This window comes from Chaetodon auriga, chromosome 8 (assembly GCF_051107435.1).
Source record: "Chaetodon auriga isolate fChaAug3 chromosome 8, fChaAug3.hap1, whole genome shotgun sequence".
NCBI classification, from domain to species: Eukaryota; Metazoa; Chordata; class Actinopteri; order Chaetodontiformes; family Chaetodontidae; genus Chaetodon; species Chaetodon auriga.
In genome coordinates this window covers 14,145,750-14,165,943 of record NC_135081.1, presented here as the reverse complement: position 1 = coordinate 14,165,943, position 20,194 = coordinate 14,145,750, and the positions used below count along the sequence as shown (strand labels likewise).

At 44.1% G+C, this 20,194-nt stretch overlaps 3 protein-coding genes across 7 annotated transcripts; 2 read left to right on the top strand and 1 right to left on the bottom strand.

The window, feature by feature from the left end:
* LOC143323998 (uncharacterized) lies at positions 1-4,160 on the top strand. 4 transcript variants are annotated; one of them, XM_076736154.1, is made up of 5 exons: positions 1-563; positions 724-925; positions 1,091-1,324; positions 1,527-2,488; positions 3,133-4,160. In XM_076736154.1, exons 2-5 carry the CDS (start codon positions 733-735, stop codon positions 3,868-3,870), a joined length of 2,127 nt encoding a protein of 708 aa, XP_076592269.1. In that variant the 5' UTR covers positions 1-563; positions 724-732; the 3' UTR covers positions 3,871-4,160. The 4 variants fall into 4 exon arrangements, with proteins under 4 accessions (XP_076592269.1, XP_076592268.1, XP_076592265.1 ...); XM_076736153.1 differs by having other exon boundaries at positions 1,037-1,324; XM_076736150.1 differs by having other exon boundaries at positions 724-1,324.
* Positions 4,161-6,199: 2,039 nt separating this feature from the next.
* Positions 6,200-9,880, top strand: LOC143325032 (uncharacterized). Its single transcript, XM_076737899.1, has 3 exons — positions 6,200-6,447; positions 6,581-6,851; positions 6,938-9,880. Exons 1-3 carry the CDS (start codon positions 6,421-6,423, stop codon positions 8,479-8,481), a joined length of 1,842 nt encoding a protein of 613 aa, XP_076594014.1. The 5' UTR covers positions 6,200-6,420; the 3' UTR covers positions 8,482-9,880.
* Positions 8,940-20,153, bottom strand: LOC143325031 (discoidin, CUB and LCCL domain-containing protein 1). 2 transcript variants are annotated; one of them, XM_076737897.1, is made up of 15 exons: positions 19,985-20,153; positions 17,703-17,924; positions 16,879-17,016; positions 15,668-15,719; positions 15,506-15,578; positions 15,260-15,393; positions 15,093-15,130; positions 14,657-14,848; positions 13,997-14,109; positions 13,691-13,865; positions 13,507-13,599; positions 13,206-13,299; positions 12,511-12,551; positions 12,324-12,434; positions 8,940-10,606 (listed from the first exon to the last, which is right to left on the bottom strand). In XM_076737897.1, exons 1-15 carry the CDS (start codon positions 20,085-20,087, stop codon positions 10,206-10,208), a joined length of 1,980 nt encoding a protein of 659 aa, XP_076594012.1. In that variant the 5' UTR covers positions 20,088-20,153; the 3' UTR covers positions 8,940-10,205. The 2 variants fall into 2 exon arrangements, with proteins under 2 accessions (XP_076594012.1, XP_076594013.1); XM_076737898.1 differs by having other exon boundaries at positions 12,324-12,431; positions 19,985-20,149.
* Positions 20,154-20,194: the final 41 nt, after the last annotated feature.

Below are 20,194 nucleotides of genomic sequence, written 5' to 3'. Positions count from 1 at the left end.
CCAGCTGAGGAAGAGGCCAGCAGAGAGACTTCACTGGTACATAAAAATGCTCTAGATAATGCAGTACGTGTGGAAATGTGTTTATTTACTGAAAAACTAGTCCACTTGGTGAAACGTGCTTCCCATGAGCTGTCATGTAATACCTCTCCAGGACACTAGGTGTGCTCGAGCGCGCACGTGGGTTTCCTCTGCTTGTGTTGCCTCATTTGTTTCCCTCTGTTTCAACTCCCCTTTATGTCGCTAGCTAAGCGGCTAATTGTTCGCTCTACTTTCACGTCTTGGAGGTGAATCATTTTATTTATTTATTTTATTCTGGTACAAATTCCGCTTCTCATTCGTTTTTGCTTGAAATGCAAACAGCGAAGTTAAAGCTTGTTGTCTAATTGTTCTGAAGCCACGCTTTGCCATCATTAGTTCCTCCCGTCAGGTGAGCGAGGTGAACAACATGAAGGTGTTTCAAAGATAAATTTCCATGGAAAAGTTGTTCGCCAAGCTCAATAAAAACGAGAGAAAGAAGACAGCGAAGACCAAGAACAAAAGCCACAGATGTAGTTGCTCCACAGGTAAGGAAAACAGATAACTATGACACTATTATCTAAATTATTAATAAACATGCATTTGGTGCCTTAAACTTTAACTCGTAACTGTCTGTTCATTTCAGTATCAGATGCTCATTGAACACCTGCTCCTCTCTGTGTTTCATGGCCCCTGCTGCCTCCTCAGCCAGCAGTCATGTCCATTGAATACACCATCGATGTCCAGCTAACAGAGTTGGGATTTCCGGACATCCTGCACCCACAGGGGACCTCTGTTAGAGAAGCATCCTGTGGCTCCGCATCTGAGGACTCACCCAGTAATCCTGTCACTACACTTCCAACCACAGGCAAGGAACGGCTGCTGGTCCGAGGCCAGCAGTCAGTCGATGGTAAGCAGGCAGATGCAGCAAAGCAGACCTCAAATATTGCACTCAACACAGTAGTTTCTACATCACCTCCATTGGAGACAGTACCACGTTGTAAACCCTTAAATCCTGCAGAAAGTCTTCAATATGAGCAAGCTGACAGAGGCACGGCACTTCTTGAACCGGCAGAGCCCACAGCGGACGGTCCGCCTGCTGAACCAGGAACAGCAAACCCTCCACTGCGTGTGAGGGATGACAATACAGAGAAAGACGCTGGTGATGGAGGCGCTGCACAAGAGGATCCAACAGAGGTGCAGCAGGATGACGAGGATGACTCCGATGACAGTGAGGTGTCAGAGGTGTATGAGGAAGAAGAGAATGATGAGGAAGAGGATGACGTGGATGAGGAAGGATTCAACGATGGTATGACTCATTCACTTCGACTGTCATAAGTATGCAGTAATGTATTGTTATATAATCTAAAACTAATTATGAGCATATTTGATGTAAGTTAATGTCAGAATGTTTTTAAGTAAGTCTTTCTTACTGTCAGCATTTTTTCAGTTTTCTCCTTCCTGCTGAGTGTACATCTTCTTCACCTTTATTTTCCCTCTCTTTCCCACAGAGCCGAGTAATTCGGGCGAGTACCGCTGCAGTGTCTGTGATCTCCAGCTATCCTCCAAATTCAAGCTCCAGGACCACATGAATCTGCACACTGGAGCGCGTCCATACTGCTGTGCCGAGTGTGGAAAGCGCTTCTGCCAGATTCGCAGCTACCGAGTCCACCTGCGCACGCACGCCCAGACCAAAGTGGATCGTCTCCTGTGCCGTGTCTGTCTGTTAGACTTCCCGTCACAGGAAGAGCTCGATTTCCATTTGTCAAGAACTCATTTTGAGAAAGAGTTTTACGAGTGTGACCTGTGCAAACGTGTGTTTACGTCCCTGCAGGCGTGCGAGCATCATGTGCAGTCACACAAATGTATGCTGAATTTTAAATGTGAAGTATGTGGCCGCAATTTCTCCTCTCCAAAATCCCTCGCGCGCCACCGGAAGAGGATGTGCTATTGCAATTTTAAATGCACGGACTGCACACAGATCTTTACTAAGAAGAATGCTCTCCTGAAACACAGCTTCTCCCACCTTGGTTTGTTGCCTTACACTTGTATACGATGCCGTTGCCACTTCCGCCTGGCAAAGCTGTACCGCAAACACAAGTGTGAACCTGAACGCATTCACTGTGTGGCGTGTCTTAGAGAGTTTCTCAGTCAGGACGACTTCCAGCAGCACAAAAAGGACACAGGCTGCTGGGGCAACCAGGAGCCTAAAGGGGATGAGATCAGATGTTTGGAGTGTGGACAGAGATTTGACACTTCGGAGGAGCTGAAGAAACATTTCGGGGCTCACCAGCGGGTGCTGAAATGTGCTGAGTGTGGAAAGGGGTTCCGCTCCGCCTTGCTGTTAATGTCCCACATGGGCGGTCATGCTGGCAAGTCGCCCTGCCTTTGTCAAAGCTGTGGACTGGGTTTTCCCCACCAGCAGAACTATGACAGCCACCTGAAGACCTGTGGACAAACACCCCAGCCTGCGGTGAGTGTGGGGCATTATGCTCATGTATAGTGTAACTTTTAAAGGAGCAATACTTTTGTCTGCCTGTCAAATACAAATACACTACTGGTAGCCATTTTCTTAAATAGTCACTTAATACCAGTCTGACAGGTGGTATTTCACTTGCCTGTCTGGTTTCAAATCCATTTCACCTGCGACCACACCCAGCATGAAGGGTATGGTGAGATGTGGCCAGAGGCATGCTTTACTGCACCTGTGACCACAGCCAACAGTGATACCACTGTGTCCTAGAGAACAGCTGTACATCTCTGCAGCAACTGGAGGTTAGCAAGAAAAACATTTTCAAGAGGCATTAAGTTGCTCTTTAAATAACCCATTTTTAAATTGTTTCCTCTCAGTAGATGAAGGTGAAAACAGCCTTTCACTGTCAGCCTGCGCATACATCATTCTGCACAGTGAAGGTCAGACAGCCAGGCAAAGTGACCAGAAACAAAACACTTTTTTGAGTGGCAGTGTGCCATGATGATAGATGTTAACTGCAACTGAAACCTACCTGAAGGTTAAGGTATAGGTCTCTCAGTCTTTATCCTGCTGACATGTTACACTTGTATTTTGTACAAGTCATTGAGTGACTGGGTTGTTTTTGTTGTGTTTCTCATTTTTAGAGCGCTCCCAAAAAACGTCAGGCCTCAAAGAGCTCCTCATCCGAGACGAAAATTCTCAATGCAAAACCAGACTCATCGAAATCAACAGAGACAGACACTATGTCGCCTGCACCAGTGAATGATTGCAGTAGTCCAGGACCTGTGACAGAGGGTGCGTCTGACGGCTCTGGTCCATCAGATGGATTATGGAAGCTAACCCTCGACATACAGCCACCTGCAGGTGCTAATCTTGTCTTGTTTCTTCCCGTCGGTCCAATGCAAAGCAACGACCTGCACCTCCCATCTCTGGTCTCTCCAACACTACCTGGTCCAGCTATGCAGGTCCAGCCTCAACACCTCGGAATGAATGCTGCTCTGGGAACGCTGCTAAATGCCCCCCTGGATTTGGTAACTGGGATTAAACAGGATCCAGATTGTGAAACACCTCTGGATTTGTGTACGAAGCGTGATTTATCCAATTCTGCTCAGCACAATATTCTTGTTCCAATGAAAAGTGAGCCGGAAGAGTTGGAAATCTCAGGAGAAGCCGATAGCACCGAAAGACAGAAATTGAAAAACAGCCACAGCAAAGCGATTGTTCAACCAAACCCAGATACATATACTGAAGTAAAGAGGTGTAAAATGGATCCCATGGATCTCTCCCCTCTTAATGTTACAGCATCCTCTGGACTGACGATAGACATCAAGAAGGAGCCTCACTCGCCTGCTCTTGATTTTGATTCATCCAACTCTTGCTAGCTGATGGAGAAAGATGGAGGCTGATGTTTGAATGCTGATACAAGGAAATTAATGTAACATTTTCTATGAGGGCAAAATAAAAAAGACAATATTCCATCTGTGGTCACATTCCCAACTGAAGGGTGTGTCTAAATCCTGCAATGGACACACCTTCAGTTTTGCTGTACCTGTAAAGATGTAAACCAAATATGTTATTCCACAGACAGAACGATATACTATTCAATACTGTGTGTAATATTTCTGTCTAATCAGCATATCTACCATCATACCCATAATTTTAGGCAAAGCAGTTTTTCTACTTTTTCCACTATCCTGAAGGGACTCTTGAGGAAACGTGTCTTTCTAGCTGTTGACTGTGTGACCTTTGTTTTCGAGCAGGGGTGCCCAAACTCGTTCCCTTGGAGGACCAAACCTGAAGCTTAATGATGGGCCAAAGGCAAACAGCTGTTGTGTTGTATTACGATGCAAAGTGGTTTTAGGATCCCATCTTCCTTTAACTGATTGACTTAACTCAGCCTGTCATGCTCACATCATGAAAAATGACTAATAATTTTGGGATCCTACATATCTAAAGATCATTTATCTGACAGCATAAACACTGATTTCTTTTATAATTTTTTTTAAATTATATGTTTGTCCCACTAGAAACATCTGGCGAGCCAGACATTCTAAGCTCTTGCTGCTTATCACATTTGTTATTTTTACATTTTGATTCAAGTTTGTGGCTCGGGCCACTGGAGCAAAGTGGTACTGTAATGGTCATGAAGCCTATGCAATACTGTGCAGGATTCCTTGCATCATTAAAACCTATTCCAGTTTTCTACATTTATGCACTTGTTTTTGTGTGGGGAAATGGAATTTTTAGATGTGTTCATATGTATTAAGTTGAATAAAACACTGGATTTTGTAGAATGGAGGGAAAAGTTAAAGTATGTGCATTTTGTGTTTCGGGACTTGACCTTTTGCACTATGTTGAATATTTTGGATTTAAATGTAATGCAGTTGCATAATGGTACTGATTAATAATTTGACATTCTGTCACCTTGTGATTTACATTTGCTGAGTCTTTACAGTCTGCAGGTATCTTTTGACATTTTTCTAAAGATCAATAAATATTTGTTCTTGGTACAAGATCAGTTAATATCTGTTGACGTCAGTTTTTTTTATTCGTAATTGATTGCTGTGTGTGAAAGACCTTACTGCTAAGCGCCTTCTCTGTAGACAATGACCGTTTAAAAAGCACGACAATGCACCATGCATGTGTCGGGATACAGCTCTCAGGAAAATGCAGCCATAAATCCACAGATTCAGGTACTTTACTGAAAACTAGATCAAAATATTGAGCTGGAAGGTTAAATCTTGTCTTTAGAAACAGATATTTTAGATGACACAATGGGGTCGTAACTAAGGATTATTTTCATTACCAATTAATCAATCACATTTAGTCTATGAAATTGAAAATTTCACACAAACAGAGCCCATTGTGACATCTTCAAATCATGTCTTTTGTCAAACCAACAGTCTAAAACCCAAAGACTCTTCATTTGCTGCCACAAAAGACAAAGAAAGGCAACAAATCCTTACATTTAAGATGCTTGAACCAGGAAACATTTGACAGTTTTGCTTGAAAAATTATTGAAATGGTTAATCAATTGTCAGAATTTTGTTTTGTTTTTAATCAACTGCTCAATTAATCGACTAATCCTTGCAGCTCGACTAGACAATAAAAACTTGTCTAACATCTTGCTTTCACTAAGATATTCCATTATATGTAGCAGCCTGTTCTGATGAGGACTTACTGTTTAGTGCTTGTTCCTTTTCATGAGTGGGTCTCGTGATAATGAGCCAACTTTGATGATTACATCTCTACCTTCATTTTAAGATTCAGTTCTTGAAATGTTTCAAACGGAAAAATGAGTCAACAAAGAATAAAAGACTTCATCCTCACAGTGTGAAACACTTTTCTGCTTGTTTTGGATTTTTCCTCACACAACAAGCTTTTGCCAAGATGTTGCTGCATTTACTTATAATAGTGATTGTAACGTTTTCTCATTATTAGCACAAAATGCTGATGTGATTTTCTGGATCTAAACGACACTTTGCTGTTTTCTTTGAGGAATTCAAACTTGTCATGTCTGTGTCTGTGCTGTGAACAACAACTGCTTCAGAAACGTTTCTGTAACACTTAATATACTTTATCATTTATAATCTATTTTTATTCCATTTCATATTAAATCTTTTCATATTCCGTCTACATATTAAAAAACATTTTCAGGTGAATATTATGTTTTTTTGAGTGAAAAGAAGGCGGAAAAAAAAAACTCCTGTCACATGATCAAAGAACCCGGAAATACAATGTCTGCTAGCTGACGGGATGTTTTAACGGGAGTAGGCTACAGTGGACATGTAGCCATCCAATAAAAAACATGTGTAATGATTATTATATTTCTGCTGCCCCGTTGTTTTGTGTGTGTCTGCCATATTGGACTCGTTGATATAAGTTAAAGCTAAGCTGAGATCCGGCGACGGTAGCAGCGTCTGTTTAAATTCATGGACAAAGACAAGTGTAGCGACATTGTAAGTAACGTCCGATGAGCCCGTTATTTAAATTTTGGGATGAACCAGGTGGCTTTCAGTAGTTCAAACGAGGCGTTTTTGCGTTTTGAATTCGGCACTCATACCCTCCGACTATGCCTTGTACTTCTTGCAGCATGCTCAGTGCTCCTGGATGGAGATGCACCAGTTCATCGGCGACTTCATCACATCAGGAAGCACCTCGAAGGATCAGCCAGATGTTCTGAACGCAGCATGGGGCGTGGCGGCGGCGGCGGCTGCCGCTGCTGGGGAGGCTCTGGGGTTCAAAGGTGCTTCACTCGAACCTCTACCACAACCTGGACCTGCCCAGGACAAGTCAGAGGCAGAGCCAGGCCGGGAGATCCAGCCTGGGGCATCACAGAGGAAGGGAGAGGCGAGGAGAGAAGGTTAGAGCTCAAAATCAGGGTTGTTCTAGTCCCTTTCCTGAAAATATTCCCCATATTCATGCAATTCATGTTTCTTGTATGCCTAGATGTGCATTATGCCTGCACCTGCCCTGGCTGCCCTTACTCCACGTCTCCACCTTCCTTTGAGATTTTAAAACCGAGACAGTCATTGTCCTTGCTGCCACGCTCGGATGCAGTACGACACCACGTACCGGACGCTGAACCGAACAGCACCGCCACCACGTCTGACCTCGAGACCAGGATGCCCAGCCGACCGCAGAGGGAAGGGGCAGACAGAAGGACTCAGAGCCCAGACCAGAACTCAGACGCACCTCCCTCCAGGGCGTCCTCAGGCTCCATGTCCCACCTCTCCATGTTTCCCTGCTTGTGTTGCCATCGCAGCCTCCAGACCTGCACCCAGATACTGAGCCACCAGGAGGACATAGACTCCCCTTTTTCTCACACCCACGCCCATCATCATTTTCATCACCACCACTGTCCTCTGACCTCTTGTTTACCCTGTCCTCAGCTCGCCCGCTCTCGTGCTCCGCAGCTCTCTGGCCCTTTCCCCTGCTTGTCTTGCCAGCACTCCCTTCCTACCTGTACTCAGGAGTGCCACCACCAGCACAAACAAACACACACTCAGCAACAAGAGGAAGGAGGCAGGGCGCCTATAAACATGTCGCTGCATCTCTGTATGCACTGCTCTGCCACTTTTTCCAGACCGTCCCAGTTGCTGCAGCACCAGCGCTCTGAGCATGCTCACAAACCATCTGGCTTCCTCTGCACAGAGTGCGGCAGGGCCTTCAACTCACACAGCAACCTCCGCATCCACCTCAATGTGCACACCGGCGCCCGGCCCTACACCTGCTCCGACTGTGGGAAGAGCTTTAGCCAGTCAGGGGCCCTGAAGATCCACAGGCGCATCCACACAGGCGAACGGCCGTATTCCTGTGGATTTTGTGGCAGGGGGTTTCCCCATCTGGCAGGGGTCCGAGCCCATCAGAGGACCCACACAGGGGAGAAGCCCTACCGCTGTAGCCAGTGTGGGAAATGTTTTACCCAGTCAGGAGCGCTTAAGATCCATACCCGCATCCACACAGGAGAGAGGCCCTTTATCTGCAGCCTCTGTGGGAAAGGCTTCTCCAACCGCTCTGGGATCCGCTTCCACTACCGCACAGTCCACGGACTGGCCCCTGAAGATGCTGGAGAAGCTGGAGCTGGGGGCACATCTCGGGGACCAGCAGGCCGTGGTTTTCCATCTGGGCGTCCCAGGACTTTTCCTCCAGCCGGCGTTGGGCTAAATCCACCCAGCAGCCCTGACAGCAACTCACACACCGCTTTAAGCTCCAGAGATTCTCCCATGTCGAACTCGGCTCACCCCAGCTCGGCTGTGCTGGGTGGTAATGGGAGCAAGTCTCAGTTAGAAGGTGCAAACCCAGGCAGCAGCAGAGAGGGGCTTCTGTATGCATGCGAAGACTGCGGCCTGCGTTTTAAGGATGCCCCGTCCAGGAACAGACACCAGACTCTGATGCACTACTCTTCTTCTGAGGGGAGGGAGGAGGAAGAGGAGGAGCGGAGGACAGAGTTAAGCACAAACCAGAGGGTCCATGATAACACTGGAGAGTGAAAGACTGGTGCTGGTACACAGGCTGAACACAAACATTGAAACAACAGAGCAAATCGAGTATAAAAAACGTTTTAAATGTTGAAATGATTTGTGTGAAATACGTTTTGTCAAGTATTTTTACTCTTTTCAATTTGAAAAGTCTTTGATACTACACCACCTGTTTTTGAGCTATTATATAGACTTCAATTAAGCTTTTCAATTACAAATTTGTAACACCTCAAAGGATTTCAAGGAAAGATTCTGTATCTTATATTGAGAAAAATCAATTGTGCCTGTTTTCATAACAGGCTTTTTTAATTTCTGATTTGATAGAAGTTCTGATTGGTTGACATTTTTCTATTAGTGACGTATCGTAGTTACTTGCCTGCAGATTCGTTGCTGCGACAGGCTTCAAGTCGACCGTAAAATAACCTTAAAAACCTTGCTGCTGCCATCACACACCAGGCCAACTCCTGAAGTCTTTTTCTGAATATGCTTGTTTTATTGTGCCTTATTCATCAGAGGAGGAGGTTAGCGAATTCATCACTAAACATGACACCACAAAAGTAAGTAACATTTTCAGATATTATGACGGATTACTGCCACCTGACCCCTGTAACAGGAAAAAGTACAGCTTTCGATTTCTTCTTTTGTATTTTTCCTCTAACAGTGTGAACAGCAGCAGTGTTACATCAGTTTATTTAAATTAAACAGATTAAATAACTTAAGACCTATATCTCCCGTACAAAAAAATAAGACAATCTAATGGACTTTGCAGTAAGTAAGAGTTAATTTTACTGAAGTGTTTCTTACTTGTGGGAAAGTTGTTACACAGCAAATAACAGTAAGCCCACAGACTGCAACTGTTTTTTAATGTTAAGGTTTCGTGATATTCCTAAATCTCTTCTCCAGACTCGTTGGCAGCAAACTGACACCAGCTTGAGGTTGAGTTTGATTGAGGTATGTGTGTCTTACTCAAGGACACCACAGGGTCCTCCACTGTAGTCACGACATCCTCTTACCTGTTGTGCCTTTCTGTGTTTCGCTGTAATCCAAGCATATGTCTGAAACCAATGTTTGTTACTTTACTCTGTCTGTTAGAAATGGACAATTCTGTGAGGAAAGAGAACCAGCAGACAAATTATTACTGTACATTTTTGTTAGATGTTTAAAGCTCAAGAGAGCCACCTAGTGGTTACTCATAATCATAGCAACAATCTTTGTTACAGTGTACCGTTTATAGTGCTTCTGAAATGTTGAAATTACACATTGTGAATACAATGTTTTGTCAGGACAAGTAACATTCAACCCACTTTGCTTTTTTGCATTAACCTGTTAAATAGACATACATTGCTGTATGTGTTTTCTGAAAGTGCAGCTTGTGATTAAACATTTCATCAATAAAACAGTATCTCTGAGACACAACTGGACCTGCATTTTCTTTGTGCATCACAGGATATTTCCACTGTACGACGACATACTTCCCGGAAGGAAATATTTGCATCCATATGGCTCTCAGATCATTGTGTACTCTGAGTGGTGTATCCTCATATATATGCATAGTGGTCCAAAGTGACTTTGGGTGCATCACTCACTGGACGTTCAGTTGTCAGCATTAGTACAGTCCGGACAGCACCGTCCAGCTTACTGTCCACTTGAGTTCAACCCAAGTGGGTCTCCAGGTCCCAACACACATTTCAGCTCAGGAGAGTCCTTTTTCTTCTCCGTGTCTGAGCTTGCTGCGCTCACAACGGTTCTTCATATGTGTGCTTCTGTAGTAAAGAGTCACATGACTTGGGCTCAGCGTACACCACACTGACAGGCCGTGGGCCACTGGCATGTAGAGCAGGAGTGCAGTAGCCATTGGATAGCATCCTGTGTGAGGGGCAGTCATACTGAGCGTGGCTGGATGTGCTGGTGCCAGCGGTAGGTGCTGGTACAGGAGGTCCGTGTGAATCAGAAGGCTGCTCACTGAATGGGGTGGCATACTCAGGCTCTGGGGGAAGAGGCTCAGCGTACTCCGGCAGGTTGCCAGGAATGTCATAATGGTTGAAGGTGAAAGGGGTGGTGTAGCCCTCGTCTGAGGAGGGTCTAAATGTTGACCCAACCTTCTGACCAATAGCGCCAACAGCAGGCTCTGCATAGTCTGGAAAACATTAAAAAAAAAAAGAGTCAAAACCAGTATGAGGTTCTATTTCTACATTAGCACGGGTATCAGCTAAATTTCTGCAGGTAGTCAACTCTGAGCAGTTGCTAGGCTACCAGCGGAGACTCCAGGAAGTTAACTGGTCCCAGCCAAGAAACAGTGCAGCACACGACCCCTCGTTAAGTGGCAAACAGTCGTTTTCACACTTCAGTTTTTGTATGGCTTGAACAAACAAGAAATAGTGAGTTGATTGGAGAGCTTTGGAGGGGCTTGTAGGTAGATTTTGTCACTCCAGGCTAGCTGTTTCCCCCTGTTGCCAGTCTTTGTGCTAAGCTAAGCTATTGGCTGCAGCCTTAGATAGAGCAGCCGCTATAAGAGCGGTATCAATCTTCACATTTAAGTCATTTAACTATTCTCTTGGAGTTTTAAGACTCCTGCAGTTTACAAGTTACATTCAATCCATCATTGTCATCTAACACAACTGTCAAAATAACTACGAAGGAAGTATCTTTAAAATCATTAAATTACCTTACAGTAATAAGATAGTGTTTTGGCGAACAGCTGAAAGCTTCAGAATAGTTGTGAGTGAACCTTGAGTTTGGACTTTTTTCACCTTTCCAACGTCGAGAAAGATTCTCTTTTAAACAGGCATTTCAGAAAAGTTTACATTAACATTTAAGTTCTATGTTTTCAAGACTTCAAAACCAACAAAATCTGAATTGAATCAGACTTTTTTTTGCCAAGTAACTTGTCACATACAAGAATTTGCTTTGGTTAAATGCACATTAGCATCAGGACCAGTCAATGTGGTGAGCAAAATATGTGGCATCTTATAAACTTAAAAACAATAGCTGATCCCCACTAACACTCAACTGCTGTCATGAAAACATCAACTGTACCTCATGGCAGCATCCTTTCACTAATGGGAAAAACACTTTTAGGATCAACTGCTTATTTGCATCTTACACTTCAGTTTCTGGGAAATGCTTATTTTCTACTCAATAGCGGTCTCATACCAGGCCAATGTTGAGCCCCTGCATGAGCTGCTTGGCCACCAACAATGTCTCCTCTAATCACAGGGACGGGGGCTGACAGTGTAGCACTCACATCCAACCAGACCCCACTCCTTGCCCCAGCAGAAGAGGCTGTGGTGTGGGAGGCCTAGACCTTCCTCTAGAGCGCAGGGAGCCTCAGAGCCAGAGCTATTTTAATTAGACAGGCTTTACTGAGGGTTTTGATTGTCTTAGCTTTGACCCTCTGTCCTGTTTATCAGTGGACCTCTCAGCGAAGGGCCCCCTCGCTGGGGGAGGGGATGGAGGAGGCTGAGAGGGGGACTGCTGGTGGTGGTGGGGGTAGGCTGAGCGCCCTTTATCGAGCTCCAATTAAAGGGTCTCTTTCAGAGAGGCTCCGTGGACCAAAGAAAGGAATGTTTATACTGCGACTGGGTGATGGGCTGAGCCAGGGCAAAGAATGGACGCCCGTGGAGAGAGCTGTTTGCCTGTCAGGCCTGGCATGAGCTCCTCAAACTGACCACTGGAGCCAGAGACTGTCAGAGCAGGAAACATGGAGGAGGGACAGCACAGCTCAAAAACTTGAGATCACCAGTAAACTCTGAATGGACGAGCAAAAAGGCAGCAGCTGATAATAACAGCACTAAAGCTGAAGTGCAGCAGTGTTCTGTTAAAAAAAGTCAGAGGATATTTCTATGAATTCTCACCGTTAAGAGGAGGGCTGGGTAGAGCATCATGGACATTTCGCTCCAGAGGATAGGAGATGAGCTCCGACTGTGGGCAGGAGAGACTCTTTGCCTGGAAACTCTCGCAGCCTACTTGACACACAAACACACATCGTCAGAGGCTTTTAAACAGAAGGTTGAAAAATACTGAAAAACAGACTTGACTTACTTGTGGGTAAGGAGTACTTCATTTGTGAATCATCTTTTTTCCTGTATGGACAAAGAGATGGACATGAAGCATTATTCTACGTACTAGACAGTGGTTTGTGAAGTGTGCAGTGACTACTGGAGCATTACCATTACAGAGATTAGCTGATTAATCTGTTGACAGAAAAATATTAGGTATCTATTTAAATAATGGATTAATGGTTTCAGCCGTTTTTTAATTAAAAAATGCCAAAAATTTTGACTACTGGAAAAAATAATCAACAGGCAAATCAATAATGAAAAAGATCGTTAGTTGCGACCTGAATTATCATCAACCTTATCATCAACCAGCATCTTTTAAGAAATACTGCAAACGTAGGGTTCCTCCTGTCCCGACGACATGCCAAAAAACTTACTCAAACTTACACGGGGTCTTTTAGGATTGATTTTAAAGTTCTATTACTGGTTTACAAGGCTCTGAACGGTTTGAGAACGACATGCATTTCTAATTCTTTGTCATGTTATAACCATTCAAGACCTCTTCGTCCTCTGCTGCTGTTTATTATTATCATCGTCATCATCTTTGGCCGTCCCCAAAAGTATTTAGGCGTGAATAAAATAATCACTTTAAATAAACAGTGACAGTAGTCCAAGTATTATGTAGTAGTATGAAAATCAATAAAATCTGAAAAGCTCAAGAGTATCAAAATACAGTACCTTCGCTTCCACCAGACTCCAGCCAACAAACAGCTGCCACACATTAACAGAGCCAGGACCACTCCCACTGCCACTATTACTGGCTGACTGGGACCTACAGGACAACAAGTGTCAGAGTCAGTAAACACTTGCACAGGTGTGAGGAGGAAATGCAGTTTATTGCACAAGGTGCACAACGATGAACGTGAGAGAAGGATGCAGTACATTGATTTTACTTGTTTGACATGTATCCTTCAAACAGCAGTCCAGCGTTAATTCTCACTGGACATATTTGGAAGTAGAAGGTGATACAAGTACATACTCAGTCTTGTTTCCACTAACACTGGGCCCTCTGTGGGGGTGGGAGTGGGGCTGGGGCGTGTGGTACGCGTGCTAACTTTGATGGACGGCGTTTCTGTGGGAGTATCATCATATCAAGAGTAAAGACATTAACCCACACTGTCAACAGGTCAAGTTTATTCCTGATGAGTAGTGAGCATACCCACCAGCGGCTGAGCGTGACTTTGACGTGAACTTTGCAACAGGACAGCCCAGGACCTGGACCTGAGCTGAGGGTCGGCCATGCCAGCTCAGTGGCTGTAGCCGGACAAACCGAGCCACCACAGGGGGGGAGAAGCTGTTGAGAACCCGGAGGTGGCCATCGGTATAGGCCTGAAACACCTGCAACCATAACAACCAAGTTACTTATTCACAGAGACCACTGGAGAGCCTGCAGTGTAAACTCAGTTGCCACATCAGCTCTGTTGGCCATCAAATGAACATCAGCAGTAGGAGTCCAGTACAATTCATACCTTTTTTTCTTTGCTGAGAGCACCTTTGTAAAGCTTCCAATTCTTTCTGTCCTTGCTGAAAAAAACAATGTAGGATTCTATGTAGAGCTCATTTGATCCCGTTGTTATTATCCCTGGAAAAAAACAAAAACCAACATTTAAAAAAAACAGAGCACTTACACCTATCAAAACTTTTTGACTTCCTATCCTGTCTATGCCTCTAACCTATTGGTTCCTACTGAAGAAGGAAATCTTTAAAAACAGGTCACAAATATATGGTTTCATTTTTCGAATAGGCTCAATAATTCCCAAAATGGTTTGTGGCAAACATTATTCAAAAAGTGCATTTGCTGGGGACTACTTTCAGTGGTGGATTAATATACATTTGTCGTGCTCGCGAGTATGTTCATCTTAATGAAAGAACATGTCAACCTGAGCAACAGTGTGGCTCACTGATGCTTTTTTAATAGTTTTTGGACAACAACGGAGGCCAATGGCACAGTGGAATAACCTACTGTATATAAAGCTTTGGACACTCAAACAATACTTCGTCTTTTTATGGGATTACAAGAAAAATCTAGAATATCATCTTCATTATCCTTTAAACAATTTAATTAGTTCATATGTATTTTTTTGAATAAACATATTTTACACCTAAAATTGTAATCTGAGCATTTCTACCTGTGATAGTGCTTCTATCTCTCAGCTCCAGCTCCACCCACGGGTTCGGATCATTACCGCCTGCTGCCCAGGTAAGGAACTCGTGGCTGGAATCCATGTTTCTGGAGGACCAGAACTTTGTGTGTTCTTGACTGTTTTTATCCCAGAAAGATGAGGCATTTAAAGCAGAAACATTCAGGATGTTGTTGCATTCTGTACGGGGACGAGAGGAAAGGATGGACCAATGAAAGTGGTTCATTACCTAACGAGTGTGTTTTTACATACAGCACATCATGTAAACTTTACTGCCAACCATTTGACATTAAAGACACATTGAGAAATGGAAAGCAGGAATGTAAATAATATGTGGTAAATCGGTTAAAACATGCAAAGACATTCAGTATGCCCTTTGAAAGATTTTAACAATGTGTAGTGATAAATGTCATACCCTGCATACCTTTGCTGAAGAGCAGCTTCTTTTCTGATAATGATCCCCTGTCAAAAGAGGACAGTTAGAAGGTCAGTGCATAATCTACTTGCTATCATAAAATCTAATGTTACCTAATTTCCATCTCAACAACACTATGATTACATTGAATCTTTGAGGACAATAACAACACACACGTTTTTGAGAGGATCCCGTTGGCAAAGGTGGATTCATAGAGTGTAAGACTTCTCCCACGATTCACAGTGACACGACCTCCCAAACTATTTGACGCAGCTCCAGCATGGACTGCAGACTTGCACAGGACTGAGGTCTGTAGCAGAGGGGACATATGGAGCACGTTCAGAAGTGAATTCAATTCATACCTTACGCTCATGAGTCCATAAAAGTCTAACACAGCTTGGAATGAAATCTGGTTTACTTACATCTCTGTAACCGTGTTCAGAGTTTCCCCAAACATCCCCTGTGACGTTCTGACATCCAGCAGGACAGTACACACTGAGAAACAGCAGAATAGCACGTGAGAAACACTCACTGCTGTACTGAAACTGGCTCTATTATGGGAAATGCTGAGGTCAGCCACTCACCTCAACTGCTCTGAGCTAAAATGAGATCCCCGTTGTAAACAAGAAATGAGATCTGACACAGCAAAACAGACAGAAATATATTAAAAAAATACACTCCAGAGAATGAACTCAAACGTTCTTGAATGGTATGTATAGTACGGTGTGGGACCCCGTATCTCAGGCTTACATAACACCTCTCGCCATTCCCTCAGCCACACACAAACAGATTCTGTGTGAGACATGTCCTAAGTGTGCTATATTAGGGGATGAGCGGTCATCACTGTTGATGTGACTAAGCCCTTTGTTGCTGTGACTCTGTCACAGTTCACGAGTACAGCGAATGGTCCTCGTGTGAGCACGGCTAACAGACAGTGGTCTGTATGTCTGAACATGGGCTTAGCTGCAGACACTGCCGGATTTCATAAACAACTCAGTAAAAAACAGGAAACTGTGATACATACTGCGTAGTATGTATGACTTCATCCAGAGAAAAGGAAACTATCACTAAGTATAGACCAGCATTCAGACTAAACAAGTCCACACGGTTATTAAAATAATACACAGAAAGAACGCTGACCCACGCATCACTTTGTAGCTGAATCTGTGTGATCCAGATATATGAAATGGGAATTTTCCATCCCTAAATAAGTGTATACACGTTACAATCTCCTCTTGCATTGGTAGAGGGAGTTCAAATATGTGGTCTTGTTAAATCAACAGCCTCTGGGGTCGCAACAAACACGGGATGGTAGTGGGCCCGCAGTGGTTAACAGGCTGATGAAGAGGAGGGGGAGTGAGAAAGAAATCCCGCCACTCCAAACGGCAGACTGAAGCCCGAGGCCTCACTCTATTCAGCCTGAGAGAAGACTCCTGTTTTCTGAGCAAACGCGCCAGAGCAAAGATAACGATGGAGGCTGAATGTCAATAAGAAGTGAGTCACGCACTCACAGCCGCACATACACATCAACACACGTGTGCACGTACATACACAAGGACAAACATCCACACAGACACCAGTGCAAACTTATAAACGAGCCCATTCTAGAAATTCAAGTTTAGCTAAAAATCAGACACTTGTAAAGATGAGCTCCACGCTCTGCCTGCTCAGCAACCATGACATCAACTCAACAGTAATAACTGAACAGCAATGTGACCACAGACAACACTTACTCACTTCTTATAACCATGTTAACGCTTCACAAACAGTAATCAACCAGATACAAATATCATACCTGGATACTGGTCTGTGGCATAGGACAGCAGAAAGCCTCGTCCAGAGCGGTGTGGGCCTGACTTGAAGCTTACTGTCACTTCATTGCTTTTAAGTGTCACATTCTTCTGTGATGCCTCAAGCTTCCCACACACTGGACCTGCGAACACAGACACCCACAAACGTTTGCACAAACACTAATACATGTTGTTTTTTTCCAAATGTATGCGGACACCTGCACAGACAGCAATCTACATTCTTGAATAGAGGAACATTTCCAGTCCCTTTGTCAGCATATATCAACAGATGTAGATGATTTAAGTAAGTCTAACTCTACTTTTGCTTTCCTGTCACGTGTGTCTCATACTACCTACAATTGTATAATAAAGAGCAGAGCCATGTGGACTGTCATTGGGAAAAGCTACATGTAAGAACACCTCCCATCAGACACAATAAAAAACTAATAATCGTGAGCCAGGTTCTGTGGAATCCAATAATAAACACAATAGCCAGTCTGACAGAGTATTTTTATCCCCTGAATCTCTCAAGCCTCTTTCTGGTGTGTTGTCAAATTTTCATGCCCTCAAGACACAACTTCATACACCTGGTTGGAAGATGGGAACGTGTCTGTTGCGAGACTGGGTTTGCCTCTTCTGTTAATGTGTCAATGGAATGGCATCCGGTGTGTGTTCCACAATCATGGCTGGGAGAATGGCAGTAATGGCACAGAGCATAAAAAGTCTGTCAGCAGGTAAAATCAACAGAGGAGACATGAGAGCACTTCTGTTTCAACCTGATACGCATTAAAAAAACACACTGTATTGCATCAGTGGTGAATAAGCTTACCCAGACTGAGTTCTCCGTTCTTGTCTGTGATCACAAGAGAGCCATTGCTGCAGCCTGGACTGCTCTCGATGTCAAAATCCCCAAACAGCAGTCGCAGCGTGCGTCCCTCTGGAACTCGAAGCCTCCACTTACACCAGGTGTTACTGGGGTAGGTGCCTGGATAGTTCTGAGAAGCCAGCGTGCCAGACTCTGTGCCCAGCACTGTATGTCCACAGCCATTGCCTGAAATCAAACAAGTTCGGCTTTGTCAATGCACCATTTCAGGACAGATGAGTATTAAATCTCTTCTAAACATGTGTACATGCTTATACTCTTTGGATCATAACTGTGAGATGACCCAACTGCTGGTGAGGAGTTGTACCTGTACACTGGATATACTGCAAAAGATACTCTTACTCTGAGATTAAATACAAAGTCTGTGCTTTTTTCTGTATATAAAGAGATGCTGGTCTTGGAAGAAAAGGCAAGAAAATGGATCAAAAGCTTTTTTCTTATGCATTACTCTCCGTGCAAATAACATTTTCTTGAATGTTGATTCATTACTTCCTCTGACCTGCGGTGCCTGTGACTAACACTTCAACTGGAACGGAAAACACAAATATTTAGATCCTCTAACATCCCTGTGGTTCAGAGAAAATAAATGAGTTCATTCCCACAGTGGTTACACAGAGATAAGTGCTGTGGGGGCGGCAGGCTCAAAACCTGCAAGCAAAAAGTCAAGAAGTGACGTGTTCCAAGAATGGTCAAAACTTGGAAAAGGCACCGGGGTCCATCTGAGCCCACACATCATCCCTGTCCTTGTCTTCCATATAAGGCTCTTGGAGATGTGTTTGAGGGCAAACAGGAGGATAACCTTCCACTCACCCTGTCACACACATCCTGCATCACACCAGCTATTCCCCTACTTCCCGACAGCTCCTCATACCATAAACCTTTGGATGTTATTGCCCCTCCTCAAGCCCCCAAAGGATTCCCTGGAAATGCCACAGCGGCATATTGTACCCGTGGGCAACAGAGCGTAGATCTGTCACCTTCCGGTGGGAGCCCACAGAGGCAGCAATGCTGGAGAAGTTCTGGGTGGCTGGTAATCTTCCCCTGCTCACTGAACCCTTTCACCTTCAGTCTGTCTCCAGGCCAGTCTGTTTCTAGCTTCATACAGAGAGGGGTATGTGGTCTGCCTCAGTTTAGAACATTTACAAGGTGAACTGCAAAAAACTGGAGTCAAACTGGGGGGCAGGATAGCAGACAGTCAATCAAAAGCAGCTCAGCGACATTGTTTTCCACTTGAGGCTTTCCTGGCAGGCCCTTACAGGTCCACACTAGCAGACAGGATGTTCACCTGTGCTACCTGTCACTACAGTGCCTTATCCTGTCTTATGTGTCAATCGCAACCTTACAACACTGAGGTTGAAATGTTTCCCCCCATACCCTGGCCCCACCAAAGCTTGCTGCATACTTGCCAACAGGCACAATGTGATTCAGAACAAGTAATTGACCCTGGACTTAATCATCTTCCGATGTGAGGAAACCAAAGCCCCAGAGAGACAGATGGAAACAACAAAAAAGATTTGTGGCATGGCTGAGTGTTACAGTCAGAGTCTGCGGCGGAGGACGTAGGTTTTCTACTTGTCTGTGTATATGTATGTTCAGCGTGATTCATACTGCACATGGACTTGGCTGCTGTTTTGACAGAGAAAAAAAAAAACCTGTGGGAAAGGTAAACTGATAGCTGGGATCAGTAGGTAAACATGCACAAGGGAAGAATATGTAAAGAATGCTACCATGACATCGCATGGTCGACCTTTGCACCTACTTCAATATCAAATACAGTAGTTTTGCCATTAACCCCACCACGAACAGCACGGTAATACTATTACTGAGTCTTATGGTTAAGTAGAATTGACAGTACAACAGTCAAAACTGTTAGGACATTACAGAGTACAGGTCTAAGTAATGGTGAAATCAGTTAAGAGTTACTGTTGAAATATAGTAAACGAGAGGAGGACGCTCGGACGATAACTGACTAACGTTAGCTTAAGCAGGATGCAAAGGATGTTTTAACGCCTGTTGCTCACTGGTCCTCGTCGCGCTTCTATCAGTGCTTTAAAACCATGTTACTACATGCAAAAACAGACACAAATAAACTGGGAATCGATCCGTTTTTAGCTGCTCGAGACAAGGGGTCGTCGTAGTAGCAGTAAGCTAGCAAGATGTTTAAAATATGCTCTCGCGTCTCATTCTTTATCTTATCAAAAGCGTAAATAAAATGTTGTTTTTCTTACCCTCCTGGCCGTGAACACCTACGGAACAGACGCTAAAAGTTATCCAGAAACCGGCAATAAGAGACTTCACAGCATCCCGGATGTTTTCGCATTTTGCAAGCATGATTTCCAAAGCTCAGCGTGAAAAAGTAAGGTGCAAGCCCCGATGGCTCGAGGTTCTGTCTCCAGTAAAAACTTATAGTACAAAGTACTGAATAATTACCATTGGCC